The sequence below is a fragment of the Podarcis pityusensis genome (assembly GCF_964106645.2).
Source record: "Podarcis pityusensis genome assembly, chromosome: 15".
In the NCBI taxonomy this organism is placed as follows: Eukaryota; Metazoa; Chordata; class Lepidosauria; order Squamata; family Lacertidae; genus Podarcis; species Podarcis pityusensis.
The window spans coordinates 21611481-21634306 of NC_138040.1; the positions used below are offsets into that span (position 1 = coordinate 21611481).

The following is a 22826-nucleotide window of genomic DNA, read 5'->3' on the forward strand; positions in this document are numbered from 1 at the left end:
TGTACTTGGCCAACTATTTTACATAACAAAGCCAGAAACTCACACCTTTAGCAAGTACCAATACCTTCCACTACCCCCTTCATGTTTTTAGGGTTGGGTTCTTGTTTTGTTGGGGGAGTTGCCTTCTCCCTGCACCTCACTCTCTCTGTTTTGTTTGTTTTGGGGTGGATTTATCTTCTTACATTTCCAAATGTGCTCTCCAGCCCCACCCCTGCAAATGGGGACTCTTATCTAAATCAGTCCTTCAGTTCTCCAGACCCCTGATCTTGCAAACTCAGAATTACCGGTACTGAGCTGAGGGAACCTAGAAATTGCCCAACTCAACCACCAATCCCTTTACACTATAAATATAATGTGTACACACAGCCCCCTAATGCTTTCTTGTTTTGGCAGGTTACTACTGCCCAGCCCAGACAGCCATCCCTTTGCCATGTCCTGCTGGGACCCTGAACACCCTGGAGGGGGCGCTCTCCTCCAATGCCTGCAAACCATGTCCAGTTGGGAGGTACTGCAGTGGAAATGCTAACTGGGAACCTGATGGTAAGAGGTAGGGTTAGTTATGGCTCTGAGGTGATTCACAAGTCCTAGTAATGTTCAGCCATGGGGTGTCCAGTAACATAGATGGCTTTATGAGAGAATCAGACACTTTCCTAGAGGAGTTGCCTATGAATGGTTGGTAGTCGTGGAAGCTATTTGGAACCTTCTTCTATTGTATTCCCTGCTTCCCAATGTTTGGTTTTTAAATTATTGTCAAGTGACTTGTATTTTATAGATGTATAAGATGCTTTGAGACATCTTGCGCAAAGCAATGAATAAATGTAATAAATGGTGAAGATGTACAAAGGCAGGATGCCACTGATAGCAGTTAGTGGATGCTGTGCACATTGCCCAAGGCCTGTTGGAAATTATTAATAATGACCAGAGAATCTGCAAAATTCTATCCATATAGGCACATGTTTCAAAGTCTGTTGGAGAATATGTGTATTGACCAGGTAATGTGCACAATTCCCTCGTTGTGGAAGGGTTATGTGCACATTCTCCATGAGACCTGGTGAATATGCACAGTTCTCAGTTGATATGCACATTAACCTTTCTACTTACATGCCCCTTAACATACATGCATACATACATACATACACACACAGAGAGAGAGACAGACAGAGAGGAGAGAGAGAGAGAGAGAACTCTTGACATTAAGGGAAAGCTTTCTCCCAGATATGCAAGGAATATTTTGAACTGAGGAGTTTTCCATTCTGTGCCACTCACCTTTATGTTGAAGTGGTATAGGCTAGACACAGTGAAATCTTGCAAGTACTTCAAAATGATTCAGAGGCTGCCTTGTTGCAGAAAATAAAAGTTATGGAATGAAGTAGTAGCACACACCTCTGATTTATTAAGAGATTTCTCTTTGCCTCTGTCAGATTAGTAGTTCATTCATACATAGGCCTGAAAGCGAGATGAGCGCTGCAGCCCCATAGTTGCCTTTGACTGGACTTAACTGTCTGGGGGTCTTTTACCTTTTACCTTACCTTCATTGATACTAGAGGAATTAGAAATATTGGCTTTCCCCCCACCCCAGAAAGGTGTGGACCCTTAATCTATACATATGTGAACAACGCAGGAGCAAGGTGTCTGTTCTGAGCTAACCTTTATAGGGGCACTTAACACTGTTTGCACTTCGTCATGTTATGTGTCCACAGCCCCTGAGAGTTCTGTTTTCCAATTGGCAGGTCTGTGCTCCTCTGGGTATTACTGTTCAGGGGGAGCCTCTGATGCTGTCCCACAAAGCACACCTGAATTTCCTCTTAATGGGCCCTGCCCATGGGGGCACTATTGTCCAGAAGGCACTTGGTTCCCCGTTCCCTGTCCAGTGGGCACTCTGAATAATGTTACAGGTGAGTACAGCATGGGTACTCCATGTTCAAATTTCAGCTGCTGCCGCACCTGACTTTCTCTGAACGCAAGGAGCCCAGTTGGTAACCTAGCATGTAAGAAATGTGCCAAATCTTTTTCAGTGGGAGGAAATTTCTTCTTCAGTGAAGGGGGAAAATGAAGGGGAAGGGTCATAGCTCAGTGGTAGAGCACCTGCTCTTCATGCAGATAGGTCTCTGGCTCAATCCCAAGCATCTGCAGGTGGAGATGGGAATGTCACCTGTCTGAAACCCCGGAGAGCTGCTGCCAGACAGTGCGGACACTGAGCAAGGTTTGCAAGGTTACATGCAGCCACAAGCATATTTTAGGGTGGAACTAAATGTTATTTCAGCAAATGCAAGGTCCCACTGCCACATTCTTCAAGATACCCAGAGGGGTTCTGAAGCAGTGAATCAGTGGAAGGGAGGTGTGCTGAACTGTTCTTGTTTATTCTTACACTCATACTAAAGCTCTTACTTCCCCCACATTCCCCACAAATTAGGTGGGATAGCAGAAAATTCAAAGCTGTTTAATTTTGTGTGAGAGAGCTGGCATCTAGAAGAAAGGTTAGTCCCTCATTCCACACATGACCCCACAGCACCCACATCAGCTTTATGAGGGGTGCATGGATGCCCTCTAGCCTCTTCCAGTGGCCATAGCCACACATATATATATATATATATATATATATATATATATATATAGCACTATTATACCACTTTAACAGTTACTGCTTCCCTCAAAGAATCCTAGGAAATATAGTTTAAGGGCACTGGGAATTGTAGCTCTGTGAGCAACCTCCTTATAACTCCCAGCCCCCTGAGTGAACTACAGTTCCCAGAATTCTTTGGGGACAGCCAAGCCTAATCAATTGGTATCAGAGCATTAAAAATGTATGGTCTGGTTGGGACCAGCTATTCAGTTTGAACACATGAAGGGGCAAACAGGAACAAAATGAGGAGATCCTTGATGGCGCTGTGCACACCAAACACATTCTCTAGACAATGTCTTCTTTTATTTTATTCTGAAAGAGGCTGCCTTATTCACAAATAGGATTTCTAATACTGTACAGGGATGGAAATCCTAGTCAATAAGGGTTCCATAATTTTACACACAAATATGGCAGACTAAATGTGGTTGTGCATTGCCTGGCACATGCAGCAACCTTTGGAGAGGTGTGGCTTACAGTTCATGTTCCCACTTGCCCCTTTACAAGTTCATACTGAACACCAACAGAGGGCTCACCTTTCCCTCCTAAAGGCCATCTCCATCTTTAGTCATAGAAGACAGCAACCTAGTCCCAATGTTGAGCAAGTGCAAGCACTGAAACCCAGTGTTTAAGCTGAAAAGCAAAGTTTGGCAGCTGAATCAACTAAAGACACTAAAGGCTTAGCTCAAGGTGGGCAAACTGTGGGGCCTCCAGCTGCTCCTGGCCTTCAACTCCCCTCATCTCTGGGGGATAGCTCAGTCCGAGCATGAGACTCTGAATCTCAGAGTCATGGATTTGAGCCCCATGTTGGGTAAAGATTTCCTGGAGAGCTGCTGCCAGACAGAGTGGACAATACTGAGCAAGATTTGCAAAGTCCAAAAATTCCTGCATAGCAGGGGGTTGGACTAGATGACCATCATGGTCCCTTCCAATTCTACAATTCTATTATTCTGCAAACATTTGGAGGGCCACAGGTAGCCTTGCCTGATTAGCCAATTGGAACTGTTTTGAATTGGCGTGGGCATATTTTAATCAGTGAAGCTGCCTCTTGGGAAATCTTGTTCAGTTTGGGTTTTGATATATAACTTTAATAGAAGCAAAAATAAATTAAATAAAATTGCATTTTCTTCTACCACATGTAGGCTTTTGTTTATTAAATAGTTGATAGCCTTATCATCTGATATCTCAGAAGTTGTCTCTTTATTGAGCTGATGATGATATGCAAATGTATTTAAAAATAATTGGCTAGCTAATTCAGTCAATCAGTTAATAGATGTGTCATTCATCAGCTAAAACTTTTTTCCATTAGAGATAGCAGAAAGCCCACTAACTTTCTAGCCACGTAACGTGAGCCGAAATGACAGCTGCACTTTCATCCTTTCAAAGCTAAAATCTTTAAAGTAACTTGTATTCTTGGCTTGAACCTCTTGGTTTGATAGAGAAAATCAAACTCTCAAATCACAGGCAAAGCAGACCTGGAAGATCTTCACACAGTACCTTTTGTATTTTAAAGTTTTAGGCTATGTACACATTACCACTTATTCAGGCTCCAGTGCATTCCCACAACCATCTCATAGGATGGCTGTGCTCTGCAGTTGTTGCTGACATCTATCTGTCTTGGGAGACATTGGAAGAGTGCACCTTCAGGGATAATTCTCTGTTGGAGAATTACAGCGCCTGCTGTGGTGCCTTATATAAGGCAGCAACAGTGTAACACAGCTTCCTATGTTCCTCATTCTCCAGATTAAACTGATCTCTGCCAGCTTTTGTGTCCTGTAGGAGGTTCCTCTCCAGACTGCTGCGTCCCATGCTATCCAGGATTCTTCTGTGCTGGAGTGGGTTTAAGTTCACCTACTGGACCATGTGCTGCTGGTTTCTACTGCCCGGCAAACTTCAGCTCATTCAGCCCAACAGCATTTCTGTGCCCTGAGGTCTGGAACATGTGCTCTGTCATTTGCTATCACAATTTATGTGAACCTGATTATCATTGGGTTGCTTTGTGGGAGGAAACCCTTAGTCTCTCCAGGTGTTGTGTTGGAATGAAATTCCCCCAGACAGCATGTCTAATGGTCAGGGATGGTGACAGCTCAAAGGCCACCAGTTCCCCAACCCAGCCTTAATACAACTCCTGGGCAGAGCATTGGATTCGACAAAGGAGGTTTGGTAGCTTGGGGTATTCTCCATGGAAGCCAATGTGAAGATTGTTGCTTCTTGATACAGAACCAGTCTGGAATGTTCTGAATAGAAAAATGAAATCAGAAAAGTGAGCCATGGGATGTTTCTCCCCCACCCAGCCACAGATGCTGTAATTAGATTTGTGTGTAAAAAAAGAAAGAAAAAGTGTTGGCAAGCCTGTTGTCCTCTGGATGGTTTTGGATTCCAACTCCCAGCATCCTCAGTCAGAATGGCCAATGGGGAGGGACAGTGGGAGTTGTAGTCTATCAACATCTGTAGAGCCACAGGTCCCCCACACCTGGTGAAAATAAATAATAGAAACTAGTGTTGGGTGAGACTGGGAGAGATGCCCAGAGGCATGCAGTGGGACAGGACAGATGAGCATCCTGGGCGTTGCCACTCTGTGGGGGAGGGGTCTGATTTGGTGGTCTGTTGCAAGGGTTTAAACCAGAAGTAGCCAACATGGTGCCCTCCAGATGTTCTGGATTAGAGCTTGAATATTCCCTGAATATGCCCATGCCGGCTGCAGCCTTTCCCTGTGCTCAACCTAGGGCTGGGGCACCATTGTAGAACACCTTACCTGCATGCAGAAAGTCCCAGGTTCAAGCACTGGTGTCTCCAGGTAGGGCTGAGAGAGACCCTGGCCTGAAAACCTGGAGTGCTGCTGCCAGCCAGTGTAGACAATACTGCATAAGGTGGCCAATGGTCTGATTCAGCTTACCGTGTTTTTACAATGTTTATTGGATTCATTTATTATGTTGTTTACAATGTTTATCCAACAATTATTGGCTGGGGGAAATTCTTGTCTGCTGCCAGACAGTGCAGGCAATGCTGAGGTAAATGGACTTGATTCGGTATTGATCAGCTTCCTATGGTCTTATATCTTAAGAAAAGGGTCATAGTTCAGTGGCAGAGCATCTGCTTTGCATGAGGGTAGTCCCTGGTTCAACCCAAGGCATCTCCAGGTAGGGTTGGGAATGTCCCCTGCCTGAAACCCTGGAGGGCGGCTGCCAGTCAGTGTAGGCATTATGGAGCTAGATGGACCAATGGTTTGGCTTAGCAGAAGACAGCTTGTGTATTTGTGTGTCAGCAGTTAGTTTATTATTTTGTCTCAATTCCCCCCCCCCCCTCTCTCTCTCTCTGGTTTCCAGGGGCACTTCTGCCGGTCTGGGGCTGCCTATCCAGCCCCTTGCCTCATTGGTGAATACCAACCAAACCGGGGCTCAGAACACTGCCTCCCCTGCCAAGCAGGCTTCTACTGCCATGAGGCTGCCACAGGGAAGCCAAGACGCTGTCCACCACATTCATATTGTCTTGAAGGTACAAATAGCAGCACACTAACCAAAGGGCCACAAGCTTTAACTGATTGATGTCACTGACCCATCACCTAAAGTTTCATTCACAAACTCTGAATGCCAGTTGCTAAGAATCTCAATTGGGGAGAGTTCTGTTGTGTTCAGGTCCTTCTTACGGGCTTCCCATAGACATCTGGCCAGCCACTGTAAGAACAGAATGCTGGACTAGATGGGCCTTTGATGTAATCCGGCAGAGCTCTTCTTAAGTTGTTGCATACTTCACTGATCTGTGTTTTTTATATGCCCCCTTTCCTTAGGTACTTTGTTTCCTTATCCATGTCCCGACGGCACTTTTACTCCTGTGGATATGTCTGGCCTTCAGGAGGAGAGAGGATGTCTTCCCTGTCCTGTGGGTCACTTCTGCAGGTAGTGGTGAATCCTTTCCACTGCCTCAGCAAATTCCAGTGTGCCATATTGTGCTGCTTTGCTTCTTTCCTCTTTCTTGTTGTTTAGCTTCATTTCATTTTACTTAATGCATTTGTTTTTATCCTGCCTTTCTTTGCACCCACAAAACAGTCCATCAAAACAGCTATAAAGCCAGGGATGTAAATAAGGTCAAGCATCAGTGACACAATCAGTAAAGGCAAGTGCAGGTAGGAAGAGCAAACAGTCTCTCGTAGATCTTTGGGGGGCATATTTACTGAGACCTTTTGTTGGTGTTATGGAAAGGGCCAGAGGGCATGTTGGCAACTCCGGTTTTATACTGTAAACTGCTCTGTGAGTTAATTTTGAAAAGTGGCATTGAAAAGGTATAGTTTTAATGAATAATGCCTCTTTGCCATCTAAATAAATTCCTACCACTTTCTCTGCACTAGGAGAGGACGAGTGGAGGGGAGATGTGCTGCTGGATTCTTTTGCCAAGAAGGGAGCTCAGATGCCACCCCACAGGGCCATAACTTCACCTGGAGCCCCCTGGCAGACTGTCTCTGGGGTCAGGTGTGTGCAGGACCCTGCCCAGCAGGTAACTAAGCAGTCTGCCAAGAAGCAAGCATACATTCTTGAAAATTCAGTCCTGCCAGAACACAATGAGAAATGGGGATTTAAAAATCACCAGCTCTGGAGTTTTGATGCTGGTGTTTATGGATCCAGTCCTAAGCATGTTTACTCAGAAGTAAGCACCACTGGACTCCTTTGGGCTTACTCCCTTCTGAGTGTGCGGTAGGATTTCAGGCTAAATGTAATTTCATCTTATTTTGGCTTGCACAAAAATAATGTGATATTGGCATCCAGGAATTTAAAATATAGATCCATCCCTGTTTTTTGGTGTGTGTGTCTGAATATTTGGAGAAATTCACACAAAAGTGTTGATGAAACTTCTTGAGGTTATAAAAAAACGATCAAAAACTAATGTGGAATGTGAAGAACCAAACTTAAGAGTGGAAAAAGGAGGAACTGAAATTGATGGCTCTCTTGACCCTAATCTTTACCACAAGGCATTAAACTGTGGGGTGTTTCCTACCTATCACCCAGGATTCTACTGCCCAGAAGGCTCAGAGGCACCCATTCCTTGTCCAGATGACACTATTGGCTCTGCCCCAGGTGCAAGACAAAGAGAAAACTGCCTCCCCTGCCCGCCAGGCCGCTGGTGTAAAGCAGGTCAGAATTTATTCCTGGAACCCCCTTCCCAAAACACCTGTGTGAGGCATCCCCTCCCTCCCCCTCTCCTTTCAGATCTCATGCACACCCAACCAGGGACAACAAACTTGCCTGCCTTTGTGTGTCATTGGATTCCAACTCACATCATTGGCTGTGCTGGCTGAGTCTATTGTGAGTTGTACTCTGATGACATCTGTAGTCTGCAGGTCCCCCATCCCTACCCTAAGCACTGCAAGTCTATCCCTTTGAACACCTTCATACCTTCTCTCCCCCCCCCTCTCTTCAGGGGATCCAGTAGCCCACCCATGTCCTTATGGGTATGACTGCCACGCAATGAATCACACCACCCCCGGTGGACCCCGGGCCCTCCCGCAGTGCCCCAGGCAGGCTTTCCGAACAGAAATGGGGACTGAGAACCCTATTGATTGCCAGCCCTGCTCATCAGACCATCTGTGTGCGGCCACTGGTAAGCCCCCAACTTGAGGCCCAGCTCTAAACTCAGTCTGCAAAATTCCTGTTCAGCTCAAGCATGATGGAGCAGATTCCCCATCCAGGAGGTGGTTGAAATTTCAGGTTAAATGACATAAAAGCAGAAATGTTAACAGCAGGAACCTGCAGGAACTTTATTGTTGTTGTTGTTTTATTTAACGCATTTGTACTCTGCTCTTCAGCCAAAAAAGTTCCCAGAGTGACTTACATGCAATCTGTTAAAACATGAGATAGCTTAGTCAGGAGAGCATGAGACTTATTTTCAGGGTCGTGGGTTCAATCCCTGTGTTGGCCAAAAGTTTCCTGCATTGCAGGAGGTTGGACTAGATGGCCCTTGTGGGCTCTTCTAACATTATGATTCCATTACAGTACCTGCCCACAGGCTTACAATCTTAAAAGTAAAATAAACAACACATAACACACAAGGGGAAGAAGACAGGGAGAGTAGAGGAGGAAATCAAACTCAAGAGCCAATTCTGAAATAATTGTTCTTATAACGACCAACTGGCACAGTCCAGGTTCAATCCTTGCCACCTCTATTTAGAAAGGATCAGCTAAGTAGGTGATTCTGTAGGAATTCTGCACTGGAGAGCTCCTGCCAGTCTGAGTAGACTGTGCTAAGTAGATAAATAGTCTGCCTTGGTATAAGGCAGTTTCCTATGTTTTCCCTGCAGTTTTTGAGACCTGGGCCTCGAGAACTGTTAAGCTTGCCCCACAAGCAAACCAGGTTTTTTGAGCAGGGGTGTTAATAGTGAGGTTCTCTCTTCCTGCCCCCTTCCACCTTAAATTATTTTCCTGTCTTTCATCCAACAGGAGCTGCTACTTTTAGAGACTATCCCTGTGCTCCTGGCCACTGGTGCCCAGGAAGAAGAGAGGCTTTCCTTTGCCCACCTGGCACCTTTAGGACCCAGCCTGGTGCTACATCTTTGGAGGACTGTAACACCTGCCCTTCTGGGTTTTACTGCCCAGACCCAGCAAAGTCGGGGGTACCAAACATCCAGGGCATACCTTGCGAACCAGGCTATGAATGCCCACCAGGTGAGATGTGATCATGCATCAACTCTTGAACATCATGGCGCTGACAATATGGGTTTCAGTAACTAGTTGGGCATTCTCCCCGTGATACTTTCTGGGTGTTTTGTACTTGCGAAGACCCAGGACATGTAGGCTGAAGCAATACTCTTGTGTACATGCCATACATTTAAAGCACATAGCTTCCTCCAAAGAATTCTGGGATCTGAAGTTTGTTGAGGGTTGCTGGGAATTGTCGTTCTGTGAGGAGTAAACTCAACCCCTCCTCCATGGGAACTCTGGGAGTTGTAGTTCAACGAGGGAACTGGCCATGGTTAAAGCCAATGGATACTTCTTTAAATGCATAGCGCAAGTGGGACATCTATTGCATTTCCTTTCCTATAGGTTCCCCTAGTCCTCAGATATGCCGGCCTGGCTCTTACTGCGGACCCAGCACGGGGGTTCCTCCCCTGTGTCCAGTCGGGTATTACTGTCCAGAAGGGTCATCCACATATAACATTCCGGGGCAGCTGTGAGTATATTTCACAGGAGGCAAAGACTCCACACCTCTGGAAAATTCATGCTTTAAAACCAAACGTATCGTTCTGGGGTTTGTGACCCCCCCTACCCACCCAAAACTTTGTGTATTTCATAACTACTGTAAAGCTGCTTCAGAGTTGCAAAATCCCACACATGTAATTTGGGTGTCCCATTCAGCATAGCCTTCCTAGGGGGGACCATCTCAGTATGGCTAACAATGTGACCCTGTGCTTGTTTACTCTGAAATAAGCTTCCCTGTCTTTACTGGACCTTTCTTCAAGGTATATAGGGTTGCAGCATCACCCCCCAAGCTTTATTTAACAGGAGAAGGGGTGTGTTGTTGTTGTTTTTAAAAACGTACAGTGGTACCTTGGGTTACATACGCTTCAGGTTACATACGCTTCAGGTTACAGACTCCGCTAACCCAGAAATAGTACCTTGGGTTAAGAACTTTGCTTCAGGTTGAGAACAGAAATCGTGCTCCGGCGGCGTGGCAGCAGCAGGAGGCACCATTAGCTAAAGTGGTGCTTCTGGTTAAGAACAGTTTCAGGTTAATAACGGACCTCCGGAATGAATTAAGTACTTAACCCAAGGTACCACTGTAATAGAAAGAGGCTTGCTTCACACCCCTGTTGACATTTTTACTCAAATGTGAGCCACCCTTTCCACGCATGTCTGCCTCTGTTCTCCTCTGAAAATAGCAGGGAAGAACTATATGCCAGTATACCACTTTACTCCTGTGATTTTTCCGGGTTAAGGGGTCTGCAAATTGATTTTTTTCTGGAATCAGATAACACAGAAATGAGTACAAAACATGGACTATTTTCCATTACCTTGAATGAGTGAGTGAAAGAATAAACCCATCGGGGGATACTCTCCATCTGCTGCAGAAATGTGAACTATTCACAGGAAGTCCTATTTGCTCTCTGACCATCCTCAGCCCTGCTTCTATTTCTCAGGTGTGTCTATCCCCACTACTGCCCTCTTGGCAGTGCTCATCCACTCCTGTGCCAATCTGGTTACACAGCCCTGAACACGACAGGCCTGAGAGACTCCTTTGAGAAGAGCTGCAGGGCATGCGCTGCTGGAACCTATGGTGGCAACCTGGACACCATTCCACCCTGCCAGCCCTGCCCGCCGGGATTCAGCTGCCCTGAAGGTGATTGTTCCACATGACACCACAGAGAACAGGGAGATGGTCATGGTAGAGAAATTGGTTTCAAGGTTTGCTGGGGGAGGACACAAGAAGAAAGCATCCTTTGAGCATCTCTTTAAGAAATGCCACATTTAAAATCTGAGCCAGAAGCCAAGGAACATTGGGTTGCATCAGAGTAGACCCACTGAAATGAATGAACCTCCATTAGTCACCTCCATTAACTTCAGCGGGTCTGTAGGTCAAGCATTGGAGACAACCTATCATTTTTATACCACTGGTTTGTCTAGGCTGGTGCTGTGTACAGAGTGAGAAATTCCCGTTCTTCCTCTTCCCCCCAGGTACTGCAAGTTACCTCCAGCATCCTTGCCCCCAGGGGTATTATTGCCCAGACCTGACCTCTTCCCCCAAGCCGTGTCCTCCTGGTACTTACGGGAACAGCAGCCTAGCCAAGCGGCTGGAGGAATGCCACCCCTGCCCTGCTGGCTCTTTCAATCACCTCCCAGCTCAAACCGGGTGTTTTCCTTGCGGCAGTTCATCAACATCCAATCCAGGTGAGCCCACCTGTTCCCTCACTTAGTTCCTTTCATTAGCATCATTTGGAGCTGCTTGCACAAGGGCCTCGTTTCTGCAGTGTGCAAACATCTGCAGATAAGGAGTGAGTGCATGTGCTGCCATGCTTTTTCGATGAGTAGTCAACCCCCCTCTGAACCTCAACTTGCCTCTTTAAGGTGCTACCAGCTGTACCTGCCATGGTCTGAATCGGGCTTTCCAGGAGTCTGATGGCTCTTGCATTTGCCAGGTGGGATACCTTTACTTTGATGAGAGAGGGAAGAAAACACCTGACAGCAACAGCAACCAGGACTGCCAGCCCCAGGTGATGCACCATGGCTGTTGATGCATGTGTGATGCTTCCTAGCAGCATCTTTTATAAACATTGTGCCAGTCTGACTTGCCCCTTTTCTTTCCCTTCTGCAGGTGGAGGAACGCTGCGCTCCTTGGGAGGTCCGCTTAGCATCCACCCGCAAATGTGTGTCCCCTGAGCACTATAACTGCTCTCTGGTCTGTGGTCCAGCAAGTGGTGAGCTCCACGCTGAACTTGGCATGTAAGCACCATCTTTTCAGGAAAGCATTACTGGGTACCAGAGAGACAAGTTCTTCTCCTTAGCAATCGGGAGTGTAAATCTCAACCCAACTCTTATGCATTTTTACCATTGCTCGGATTTTTCAAATGGGATTAAGTATGATGTGACAGATGTCAGCATCTGGCCTCCTCCCCCTTGCCAGCAGCCTCTGCATAGAAGGCAAAACAGAAATAAAAAATGGGAGTCACTTCACACATTGTTTCATTTCCACATTTAGGTTATACATTTACAAATAACTTCCCCCGAAAGTACATCTGGAAGCAGGTGCATTTAGACAGATTTATTGTTTTGATTTTTTCAAATTAAATTTATATCCCTCCCTCCCTTCCTTCCTTCCTTCCTTCCTTCCTTCCTTCCTTCTTTCCAAAGGAGCTGAGGGAGGAAGATGTGTCCCTTAAAGAGCCAGAATTGGCTGCAGATCCCCACACCGTGGCAGAACCTATGCTTTCTGCCCTAATATGCATGGAATGGACTTCATCTCAGTCTCATAAACTTCATGCCCAGATTCCATGTCTGTTTGCTTGCACATGTTACCAGATCATTCTTGCAGCCTCACCATGTCAACATCCACCACTGGTACCCCCTCCAGTGTCTGGTCCAAGAGGACAGGGCTTCTCCTGTCTGCGTTCCTTTCATCAGGCTTGGTGGCACTTGGAATTCTCATAAGAAGAGGCTTGATGGAGTTTCCCTACTCCCTCACTGATGTCACTGGTAATTCTGGCTATCCAAACTTTCCCTGGAAGCCATCTTGGCCCAGACCCCGAACGAATTTCTCTAATCCCCTTTCAAAGCCACCCATATAAGTGGCCATAATTACACCTTGTATTAGCAAATCCCATAGCTTAGCTATACATTATGTGGATAAGTTCTCTGAATCTCCCACCATTCAGCCTCATTGGACGACCCCATTAGCTACTAGTGGAGGAGAATTTCTCTCTGCTCAACAACATTAATGATTTTTATATACCTCTATAATTATCCTTTTTTTCTAAACTAAAAAGCCCAAACATCATATCCTTTCCTTATAGTGGAGTTGTTCCAGTCCCTGGATTGTTTTGGAGGCCAATGTGAGGACCTGCATCATTTCTGGATTTTTAAGTTACTTTCAAACTGTTTTTGATATTGTGTTTTAATTGCAATTTGCTCTGGGACCTTGGGATGAAAGGTGGGTTATTGTTGTCACTGTTGTCACTCCGAGTCCCACCATGAACCAGGTCAGGGGAAGCCAATGGACAGAGCTTGAGAACCCTTTGTTGGGGAACCTGTGGTCATCCAGGGGTTGTTGAGACTCCAATTCCCAGCAGTACCAGCCAGCATGTTCAATGGCCAACCATCAATGGTCAACTCCAATAACATCTCAAGGGTACCAGGTTCCCTAACTCTGCCTTGCTGCCTACATAATTCTTCACCTGTGGCCCCTGCATCTCACAACACAGAGATCTACATATTTCTTAGTTCTGGCACCAGCAGACACAGCTGACTCCCAGCTTATATGAAAGTAAGCCTTTCAAGCTTATTTCCCTGGAATGGAGATTCAGACAGAAGCAGCACTGTTTCTCTCTGCTTCCCAGGTGCCACTGTGAGCAGTACATTTCCGCTGAAGAGCTATGTGATCGGCTATGCCTCTTGAGAGCTCCACAGATTTCCCTGAGATTTGGTCCAGAGAGGGAGCTGCTTCTGAGTGTTGATGGGACTCAAGAAAGAGTGAGTGGAGAATGCCAGGGCTGAAGGGGAATGGCTCTCTCTGCATGCAGATGGATGTTTAAGGCCACATTCACACCACACAATTAAACCAGGATCATACCACTTTAAGCTGTCACGGCTTCCCCCAAAGAATTCTGGAAGCTGTTGTTTGTTAAAGGTGCTGAGAGTTGTTAGGAGACCCCAATTTCCTGTCACAGAACTACAATTCCTTCTGAAGAGGGATTTGTTGTTAAACTCTGGGAATGGTTTAAAGTAGTATGGTGCTGTTTTAAATTCATGCTTTGAGTCTGACCTAAGGCTTGGAGTTTCTCTAGGATTACTCTGCTGGGGACCATATAGGGAACTCAGAGAATTCCAACAAATAACTTAAGTTAAATAGCAGACTGTAAGACAAACAACACCGTATTGCTTTTCAGGAGCTACCAAATACCTTGGGACCTGATGAACATGTGCAGAAAAGCCGGCAGGTGCATTTGGCTCTCTTTGGCCCCAGTGGAGTTTTTGGCTTCCTGCTTTCCAGCCCGGACATGCTGGACACTTTCCTGGCAGGTAAGATGTCTGGCTTGCCACAGCTTAGTGACAGGAGTGCATTGAATTATACATCTGCAGTCTAGGTCTTCCATAAGCACTATGCCTGTAATGCCTGATAATAATAAGTGTGAGATGGACCCTTTGCAGGCAACCCACAGACTGTGCAACTCCCCCCCCCCCACTAAAGTCACTTTGGATCTATGATCCAGCTGGTTTACACTTGTTCCTCATCACAACAGTGTTGTATGGTTACGTGCATGTGTGAATGGTCAATCCCAGATCAAACATCACTGAGAGAACCTTCATATATTTTGAAAAGGGGAAAAGGGATACATTGCAATGGACCCCAATGGCCTGTGAGTCAGAAATGAAGGGAATATAGGCATGTTTTACTGGACATTGATGGTTTCCTCATCCACAACATCTCTGTAAGAACTTGTGGTCCATTCCTCCCACCTACCCACAGAATAAGCATCTTTCCTTAACTCTTGACTTAGCTCCTCCCCTTTCCATCAACTTTTCCAATCCAGGAGATTCAGAGCTGCCTCCCCCGCGGCAGAGACATCGGCGGGAGGGGGATGCTGCACAATCTCAACATACTCTGCTCTTACCCACAATTCCAAACCCTGTTGCATGTCTGGCTGTTGGGGATGCCATCCTTTTCCAGCTCAGTATCAATCCCTATGGTGAGTATATGCAATTGCTTCCTGTGATGTAGGGTGAGATCCAATGCAGCATAAGTGGGCTCATAGAACTGGGCTGCTGCTTCTCTTCACTCCACCTCCTCACCCACAAATCTGTCCCAGATAAGGCTGGGGGTGGGGAGAGGAGGGCTGGGGCGGGAACAAGGTGCAAGAGCACTCTCCCCTTCTGGGGCTTTCAGCAACTGATAATTGCTGCCTCTACACTGGAGGTAGAAAATAGGCATCTATAGCTATACCCTCTATGAATTTGTCAGCTGTGGTCTTCGGAAGGAAAACTAGATTTGGCTTTGCAATTGCTACTCTTCACATTTTGTTTCTGCCAGAAAGAGGGGACCTGAATTGATCCTGAGCTCAGTTCTCTTAGGAAGGTTGCACATCTGATCAAAATGCAGATCCACAGAGGGCTTGCCATTCAAGAGATAAAGATGTTTGTTTATGCATCCTTAGCCTGGCTTTGTATCCACTCATGAGTGCTTGGATGGTGTTGACTCTGTTCCCATTCCTTACCAGACCGCCTCGCTAGTCACTACCCTGTCTATCAAAAGCAGCACCTCTATAACAGCAACCCCCACTGGGATTTTGGTGCATTCAGAAGGCTGGACCACCTCATTCGAGAAACTCAACTCAACATCTCCAGGTATCTTCTGATGCTACCAAAGGAATGCCTTCCCTTCTACCAAGATCCTCAGATGAGGCCCTGTTCATAGCCCCTTTCTCCTCTGAAGTTAGACCAATGCAGAAGAGAAGCAGAGCCTTCTCCTTGTAAAATTCTCTCCCCAGAGATGTCTGACAGGCTAGCCAACTCTTTGATCTTTAAGGGGGGAGAGAACTTAAGAAAAATAATAATAGACAGATATGCATGTGAATATTAGCTGTTATTTCTTACTTTTTGTGATATTAAAAAAACCCACATTAGTCACCCCAAGTACATTGCCATACAATGTTGTGGGTCACACATTCCAAGAATCCAGTGAATCTTCTGCCAGCGCATTGCCAGCTGAGGGGGTTGAATTCGGCAGCAAATAAACTGAAGAAAATGATCCTTCCCCTTCTGTTGATGTGGTTGTCATGTTAACCAGTGATGGTGTTGGTCGTTTGTGGTCTTCCGTTTTGAAGGGAGTCAGGGAAAGTCATTCACTGATTGGATTGTTAATTTAATTGGCTGTGTTAATTGCTTTAAATCTATAGGCTAAAGAAATATTGTTCGTATTCCTTAAGCTCCAGAGTGATTCTCAGTCTGCTTTTCTTTATCTATAGCTGAGAACTTCAGGCATTACACAAGATTATCAGTGAGAACGCTAGCTTACAGCTCTTCTCCACTGGTTGGTAGGTAGACAGATAGATGTATGTACATACTCACAGATACATGTGGGGTAGCATTCAGTCACACAGTCCACACCAGCAGTCTGAAGCTGTACAGTCCAGTGACAGTTTTGCCATGTTTGTAGAAATCAGGGCTTAATTTTGTTGACATCTCTAATTTACACATGTAAAATACTGCATGGATGACATATACTTCATACGTCTTCATCTCTCCAATATGTTCTTTGGAGCTGGCTCACGAGTGATCTCTGATTTTACATCTCTCTTGCCTCCATTAACTTTACAGAATCTTTTCTGATGCACTTGACAACCCTCAGAGAATCAATAAGACCTCCACTCAAGGAACTGATAAGAGGCATGAAATGCCTTTTGCAAGGAAGAAAGCTTGAGGAACAATGTTTCCCATCTTCTTCCTAGGGGAGCTCTGTCATTTTGGAGAATAATCTAGCAATAATCAAAGAAATAATTTGTTGCAGTCAGTAGACCAGAATCTCCATGGCCTCAGCAACCTTGAGATCATGCTGTGAATAAAACTGAAATTGCTTGAAGGTTTTTCCTCCCCCTTGATACCTTTAGTTTTGGGGTAATATTAAATATTGACGGAATGCAGTAGAGCAAAAGGGCTTGTTTAAGACAGCACACCTCTCCCTTCCTCAGATTCTCCCACGTGTTCCTTGAGCCTGGGACGTACGTCTTCCGGGATAATGCCATTGAAGATCGGATGCTGATCGTGGTGGTGAATGAGGAGACTATGAGCTGCAACCCCCTTGCAGCTCCCTTCCAGCCCTCATCTCCATTCCAGCTTGCTCGGCAGGGGGTCCTGAAGCGCCAGGTGCTCAATGTCGCCCCAGACTGGGCAGCTATTGCAGGTACTATGACAATGACTCTGTAGTTTGTCTTTAAAGGAGGGGGGGAACTATGGTGCCCAGAATTCCCTGGGGAAAGTCGTGTGCTTTAAATGTGTGTCAGATGTGCTTTAAGTCTATAGTGTGGCTCTTGCAAAGTGCTGTGTATGTGCTCCTTAAACTTTTGTGGACTTTGCCCTTTTCAGTCAAAGCAACACGACTAGGCTGCAATTAGCCAGTTGTCCATCCCATATTGGCCTCTCCGCTCACCTTTATAATATCAGTTGCCCCCCTGGCATATTTTTCCAGAGGTAAGGAGAGTTGACTTCTTGCAACATGCATCATGAGAAAGCAGACGCCCTGTGGGAAGGTGACTTGAGGTGACTGATTCATATTAATTATCTGTAGCAGTTAATCTGCTTATACAAGCAAAGGAACAAGACAGAGTCTCTAGACTTCTGGTCTCCCATCCTCTGCTGCAGCAACTCTCCTCCTCCTGTGTAAGCAATTCTTTGCTGCATAGCAATAGCAGGTGGAGCTAGCAATGAGGAGCAGCCCAGGTATGCCACACCTTGCCTTAAGAATGCAAGTAATAGGTGGCTTTGCTTTATTCAGTTTGTTACATAAGAGCAGCAAACATCATGGTTTCCAGCACGCGCTGGTGTCAAAATAAACACACCGTGGAAAAATTGCTTTGGTCTGGATTGCAAAGTAGAGCTAGGCATAGTGTGATCTCAAGAAGTATTCTCTGTCCAAGAGTTCTAAGGATGACTTGTTTTTCCTTTCTGTGCCTCAAATATGCCAGACACTTAAGCATTGTTTCCAATGCTCTCGCAACTGAACCACATCCATATTTCTGCATGGAAGGAAAGGCCTTAGTTTGTGGGTCACCTTGTCGCAGCAGACAAAGTGGAGTGAAAGACCCAGAGTGGAGAGAGACCGTGTGCCTCTGCAGATCTTACTCAACTTATAACTCCCATCTAGCCATAGACAGATCTGTCCCACTCCATAAGAACTGAAGCCAGAGGCAGTAATTCTTCTGAATACTACTTGCTGGAAACCACAGGAGGGCAGAGTGCTCTTGTGTTCGGGTCATGCCTTTGCAGGTTTCCCACAGGCACCTGGATTATTTAATTATTTATTAGATTTATTACATAACACCCTTCATCATAAGATCTCAGGGCAGCTCATGGAATAAAATACGGGATGAAAAGAAGTAAATAATTGAAACAAAACAGCAAAGCAATGGATTACCATTATGGGAACAAAATGCAGGAGTAGATGATCTAATCTAGCAGGTTCTTCTTATGAGAGAAGAGAACCTTTGTCTCTTCTGGTGTCGCTGGGCTGTAATTCCTATACAGTGGTACCTCGGGTTACAGACGCTTCAGGTTACATACTCCGCTAACCCAGAAATAGTACCTTGGGTTAAGAACTTTGCTTCAGGATGAGAACAGAAATTGTGCGGCGGCGGCACAGTGGCAGCGGGAGGCCACATTAGCTAAAGTGGTGCTTCAGGTTAAGAACAGTTTCACGTTAAGAACAGACCTCCAGAATGAATTAAGTTCTTAACCAGAGGTACCACTATACAGTATACACCAAATACAATGCACTTTGCAATGCAAATGTCAGAACACGTTACGCAATGCCTATTAAAAATTAATTCAAATAAATCCACAGCGTCCAAAAGGACCTGGAGGGACACAGGTTCCCCATTTCTGCTGCAAACTCTTCCTCTTCAGCCTTAGCCCTGCTGCCTCTGAAGGATGGTCAGTTCAGCCAAAGAAGCTGTGTGGACTAGCACGAGGCACCTGAACCATAGAGAAATGCCTTCTGGGAGGCTGGGGGGGGGGGAGTTAAGCAGATGGTGGAAGCATGAACAGTGAACCATTAATGGATGCCACCTGGATAAAGTGGAAGAGAACTCAAGAACTTACCTTAGACCACCATCAGGCCTCTGAGAAGAAATTGTAGTGACCCATTTCCCTTCGTTTCATCACCACTGTGTTCTCCTGCCTTTTCAGCTGTGCTTTTCATCCTGGGGTTCCTCACTGTGGTGTTGACAGCCTTAGTTGTTCTCCTGAGGCATCCCAGCTCTGCTCCAAGCCCAATGAAGAGCTGGAAGCCGCGGTGGAGGAGCTTGGGAGAGCCACACATCCCCCCGGAGTATGTGCTCATTAAAGAGAGGTGAGTGACGGAAGCCTAATCACCGATGCCACCTTGGGCATCAATTCTAGCGTCTCTCAGATTCTAATTTTTTTCAGTCTTCAGTTCTTCACATTTCCACATCAGTTTGTGATTCCCCCCCATGACCACTCCCCACATTAAATGGGGGGCGCCCTTTGCCTGGTCATGTGCAGCCGCAGCCCCCCAGACCCTATGCGGCACCATTAGCACAGGCTTGGCTTTGCCTTCCCCAGGTGGGATACCTGGAGGTCTCCGTCTACCTCAGCCAGTTGCCCAATCCCGCCTGGGGAGGTATTGCCAAGGTGATCAGGCCAGATAGGGGGGAGGGACCACCCTGCCCACACAATAGGGGGAGGATCTTATCTGGGAATCATCAGTTGGCTCCAGAGCTTCTTCAGAAAGGATGTTGCTGGACTTCCTTGCTCCAAAGGTAGGCCTGGGGTCTTTGGCTCCACCCCCCCCCCCGGCCACAGGGCCTCAAAGGGATGGTGGGGAGCACTAGATCTCGGGATCCCCTTTTAAAGGGGATCCCCTCCCTTGGGCAGACCAGGGTGGTGGGTAGCAGCGTGGGGAGCTCTCTGGCTGCGCCCCTGTGCCTCTGGTGGCGGCGTGGGCCATGGGGGGGCAGCACCGCTTCGCGCGGCCTGCCCCTTCCCCCCGTCAGGCCTGGCAGCCCCGGGGTGTGGCGGGTGGCGTCGGACAGGCTTTTTTCACTAATACGTGCAGCTTTATGCATACTTTGGTGTTTCCGTGCGCTGATCTGGTTTGCCAGAAGCGGCTTAGTGATGCTGGCCACATGACCCGGAAGCTGTACACCGGCTCCCTTGGCCAATAAAGTGAGATGAGCGCCGCAACCCCAGAGTTGGCCACGAATGGACCTAATGGTCAGGGGTCCCTTTACCTTTACCTTTATGCATACTTTACCCCAATCCATACCTTTTTGTACACATTGCTTGACTTTAAAAGTGCACTGCGAAATTCAGGAAAAGTGCAAATTTCATAGGACAGCTGTATGCATTGGTTCATGCATTGTTCTGAAAAGTGTGAATTAGGTAGGTTCACCTATCAAAGCAAACTGAATTGAATTTCTCCTCCCATCCTGGCTCAGGGCAACAAACAGAAATTTGGTTCTTAAAACAAACAGGGGCTGCTTGTGCGTTTTTAAAAAAGAAAATTAAAAATCATAAACTGACGTGTGAATGTGAATAAATGAACATAAGAAGAACCTGTTAGGTCAGGCAAATGGCCCACCTTAGTCCAGCATCTTGGTCTTACAGTGGGCAGCCAGATACCCATGGGAAATTTTCAAGGAAGACCCAATCACAAGAGGACTACCCCATCCTGCTTTTTCCAGAAAGTGGTATTCAGAAGCATTACTGCATGGGAGAAAATTCTCTTTGGGGATTCAATACAGAGGCTCAGACCAGATTCCCAATTAGTCAGACCCTTATATTCAGTCGTGTATTACAGGACAGAGTCCAAAAGAGTCGGTGAGAGCATTCCATTCGCACACACCCTATTTGAGAAATATACATAATCTTGGCTGTTTGTTCAACCACATTTTGCCACCTTCTGCCACCCCAACACTTCACCCAACTATAGTTCTTAAAAACACTTATTCAACCGATGGTGTTGTTGTTGTTTTTTGCTGTATATGCAGAGCCCTCCTTGCATCTTATCTGGGATTGTTTTCCACTCTAGTGGACAGTTAGGTTCCTTCAAAATGGATTACTGTCAGTTTTGTGGCCAGGCTGCACACTTGCATAGCGGCAATGGCCTTCCTGGTCATGGGTTTTGCAGAATTTCTACCTCAGCTGCCTCTAACTGTGGAGGCAAAGCATAGCCATACAGTAGTACCTCAGGTTACATACGCTTCAGGTTACAGACTCTGCTAACCCAGAAATAGTACCTCGGGTTAAGAACTTTGCTTCAGGATGAGAACAGAAATCGTGCTTCGGCGGCACGGCAGCAGCAGGAGGCCCCATTAGCTAAAGTGGTGCTTCAGGTTAAGAACAGTTTCAGGTTAAGAACAGAACTCTGGAACGAATTAAGTACTTAACCTGAGGTACCACTGTAATGGCTAGTAGCCATGGATAGCCTTCTCCTCTATGAGTGAGGGGGGAAATAAGAAACTGAGAGTAATCCCAATTAACAGATCTGCCCATCCGTAGTCTCAACACGAGAGACAGCCTTTTTAAAAGAGGCACTTTCTCAAGCTCTTGTGTGCATTTCTCCCCCTGTTCTTGCAGCATCCAGTTCTATGAAGCTCTTGGCTCCCAGGGATCTGGAGAAGAACCTGATGCAGGAGAGGGAACTTTCCCAGGGTTAGGTAAGACTTTGTTTTGGAAGATTAGGCTCGGTGCTCTCACAAACAGGCAGGTGAATGTTGCATATTCCCCCCTCCCACACAGACACCCAAATGCTGGCAAGCGATTTTGATCACCAGTCCTGACATGGGAAATCTCTGACCCAAAACGAGTTTGCCAAAGCAACCACAAAACACTGAAGCAAGGCATGTGCTGTAATTGAAGCTATAATCCATCATGGGATGCTTTGGGGATGCCACGCCTCTCAGAGAAGAGAAAATACTGTTCATTTGCACATGCAAGGGCCATTTTAAAACTGAACATCAGTCGCTTGATAGCAATGGCACATAAGCTCTGGTGGCTGGTTTCCTGGACTTTTTCAGAATTTGTGGGGTTATTTGATGTGGGTATGGATTAGCACTCCCCACTGGTTCCCTCTAAACCAACCTACTCCAACCTGGAGCCCTCAAGTTGCTTTGTATTACAACACCCATCATCCCCAGACCAAATTAAACAATTGCTATGCATGATGGGAGTTGTAGTCTGAAACATTTGCAGGGCACAGGTTTGGCAAAGGTATATTGATCACGCTTGCCTGTTCTCCGGATAACTCACCACGGCGCAGTAACTTTTGTTTTTGTCAGATGAGAATGTAAGTCTGTGAGATCTCCAAGGCGGAAGCGTTTACTGATAATAGTGCAGGTGGAGCTATGTCCAGCAGATGGCAGTGTTTACACTCTTTGGGGGTAGTTCCGCTACAAAAAAATCACTGAAAAAAATCAAGGCAGGGCATTTCAATTGCCACTGTCACCCTGACAGTTCGTTTACTAAATTCTCTCAGTTAAGTTGTAGACCTAGGATGTTTGATGTGTACACCTGAAAATTAAAAGTGGAGGCAAAATTGTGCTTGCAAATACATGTGTCATGCACATGAACTCATTAGGGACCTAGGATCAGGCTTCCAAACAAGTCTGATGTATGAAAAGGCCACCTTGGGAACTTTTGTAATTCACCTAAGAACTACAAATGCCCAAGTGGTGCCCTCTGTGAATTTGCAGATCTCAGCCAAATAATAATTAAAAGTACGCATTGAAGGATTAGTGATAATGGCCATTGCTGCTTCTGAAATTTGTGTGCTCCTA

At 46.2% G+C, this 22826-nt stretch overlaps 1 protein-coding gene across 1 annotated transcript in view; it reads left to right on the forward strand.

The window, feature by feature from the left end:
* Positions 1 to 22826, forward strand: part of LOC308464226 (uncharacterized protein) — a 129456-nt gene that overhangs the window by 89262 nt on the left and 17368 nt on the right. Inside the window, exons 57-77 of the mRNA XM_080983345.1 lie at positions 394 to 540; positions 1731 to 1895; positions 4400 to 4551; positions 5947 to 6115; positions 6408 to 6516; positions 6966 to 7111; positions 7621 to 7746; positions 8033 to 8212; positions 9049 to 9273; positions 9652 to 9778; positions 10746 to 10945; positions 11281 to 11493; positions 11671 to 11816; positions 11918 to 12045; positions 13656 to 13788; positions 14205 to 14337; positions 14817 to 15005; positions 15534 to 15660; positions 17004 to 17215; positions 19216 to 19378; positions 21628 to 21707. Coding sequence (XP_080839471.1) covers positions 394 to 540; positions 1731 to 1895; positions 4400 to 4551; positions 5947 to 6115; positions 6408 to 6516; positions 6966 to 7111; positions 7621 to 7746; positions 8033 to 8212; positions 9049 to 9273; positions 9652 to 9778; positions 10746 to 10945; positions 11281 to 11493; positions 11671 to 11816; positions 11918 to 12045; positions 13656 to 13788; positions 14205 to 14337; positions 14817 to 15005; positions 15534 to 15660; positions 17004 to 17215; positions 19216 to 19378; positions 21628 to 21707 — 3270 coding nt within the window. The remainder of the gene's footprint in view (positions 1 to 393; positions 541 to 1730; positions 1896 to 4399; positions 4552 to 5946; positions 6116 to 6407; positions 6517 to 6965; positions 7112 to 7620; positions 7747 to 8032; positions 8213 to 9048; positions 9274 to 9651; positions 9779 to 10745; positions 10946 to 11280; positions 11494 to 11670; positions 11817 to 11917; positions 12046 to 13655; positions 13789 to 14204; positions 14338 to 14816; positions 15006 to 15533; positions 15661 to 17003; positions 17216 to 19215; positions 19379 to 21627; positions 21708 to 22826) is intronic.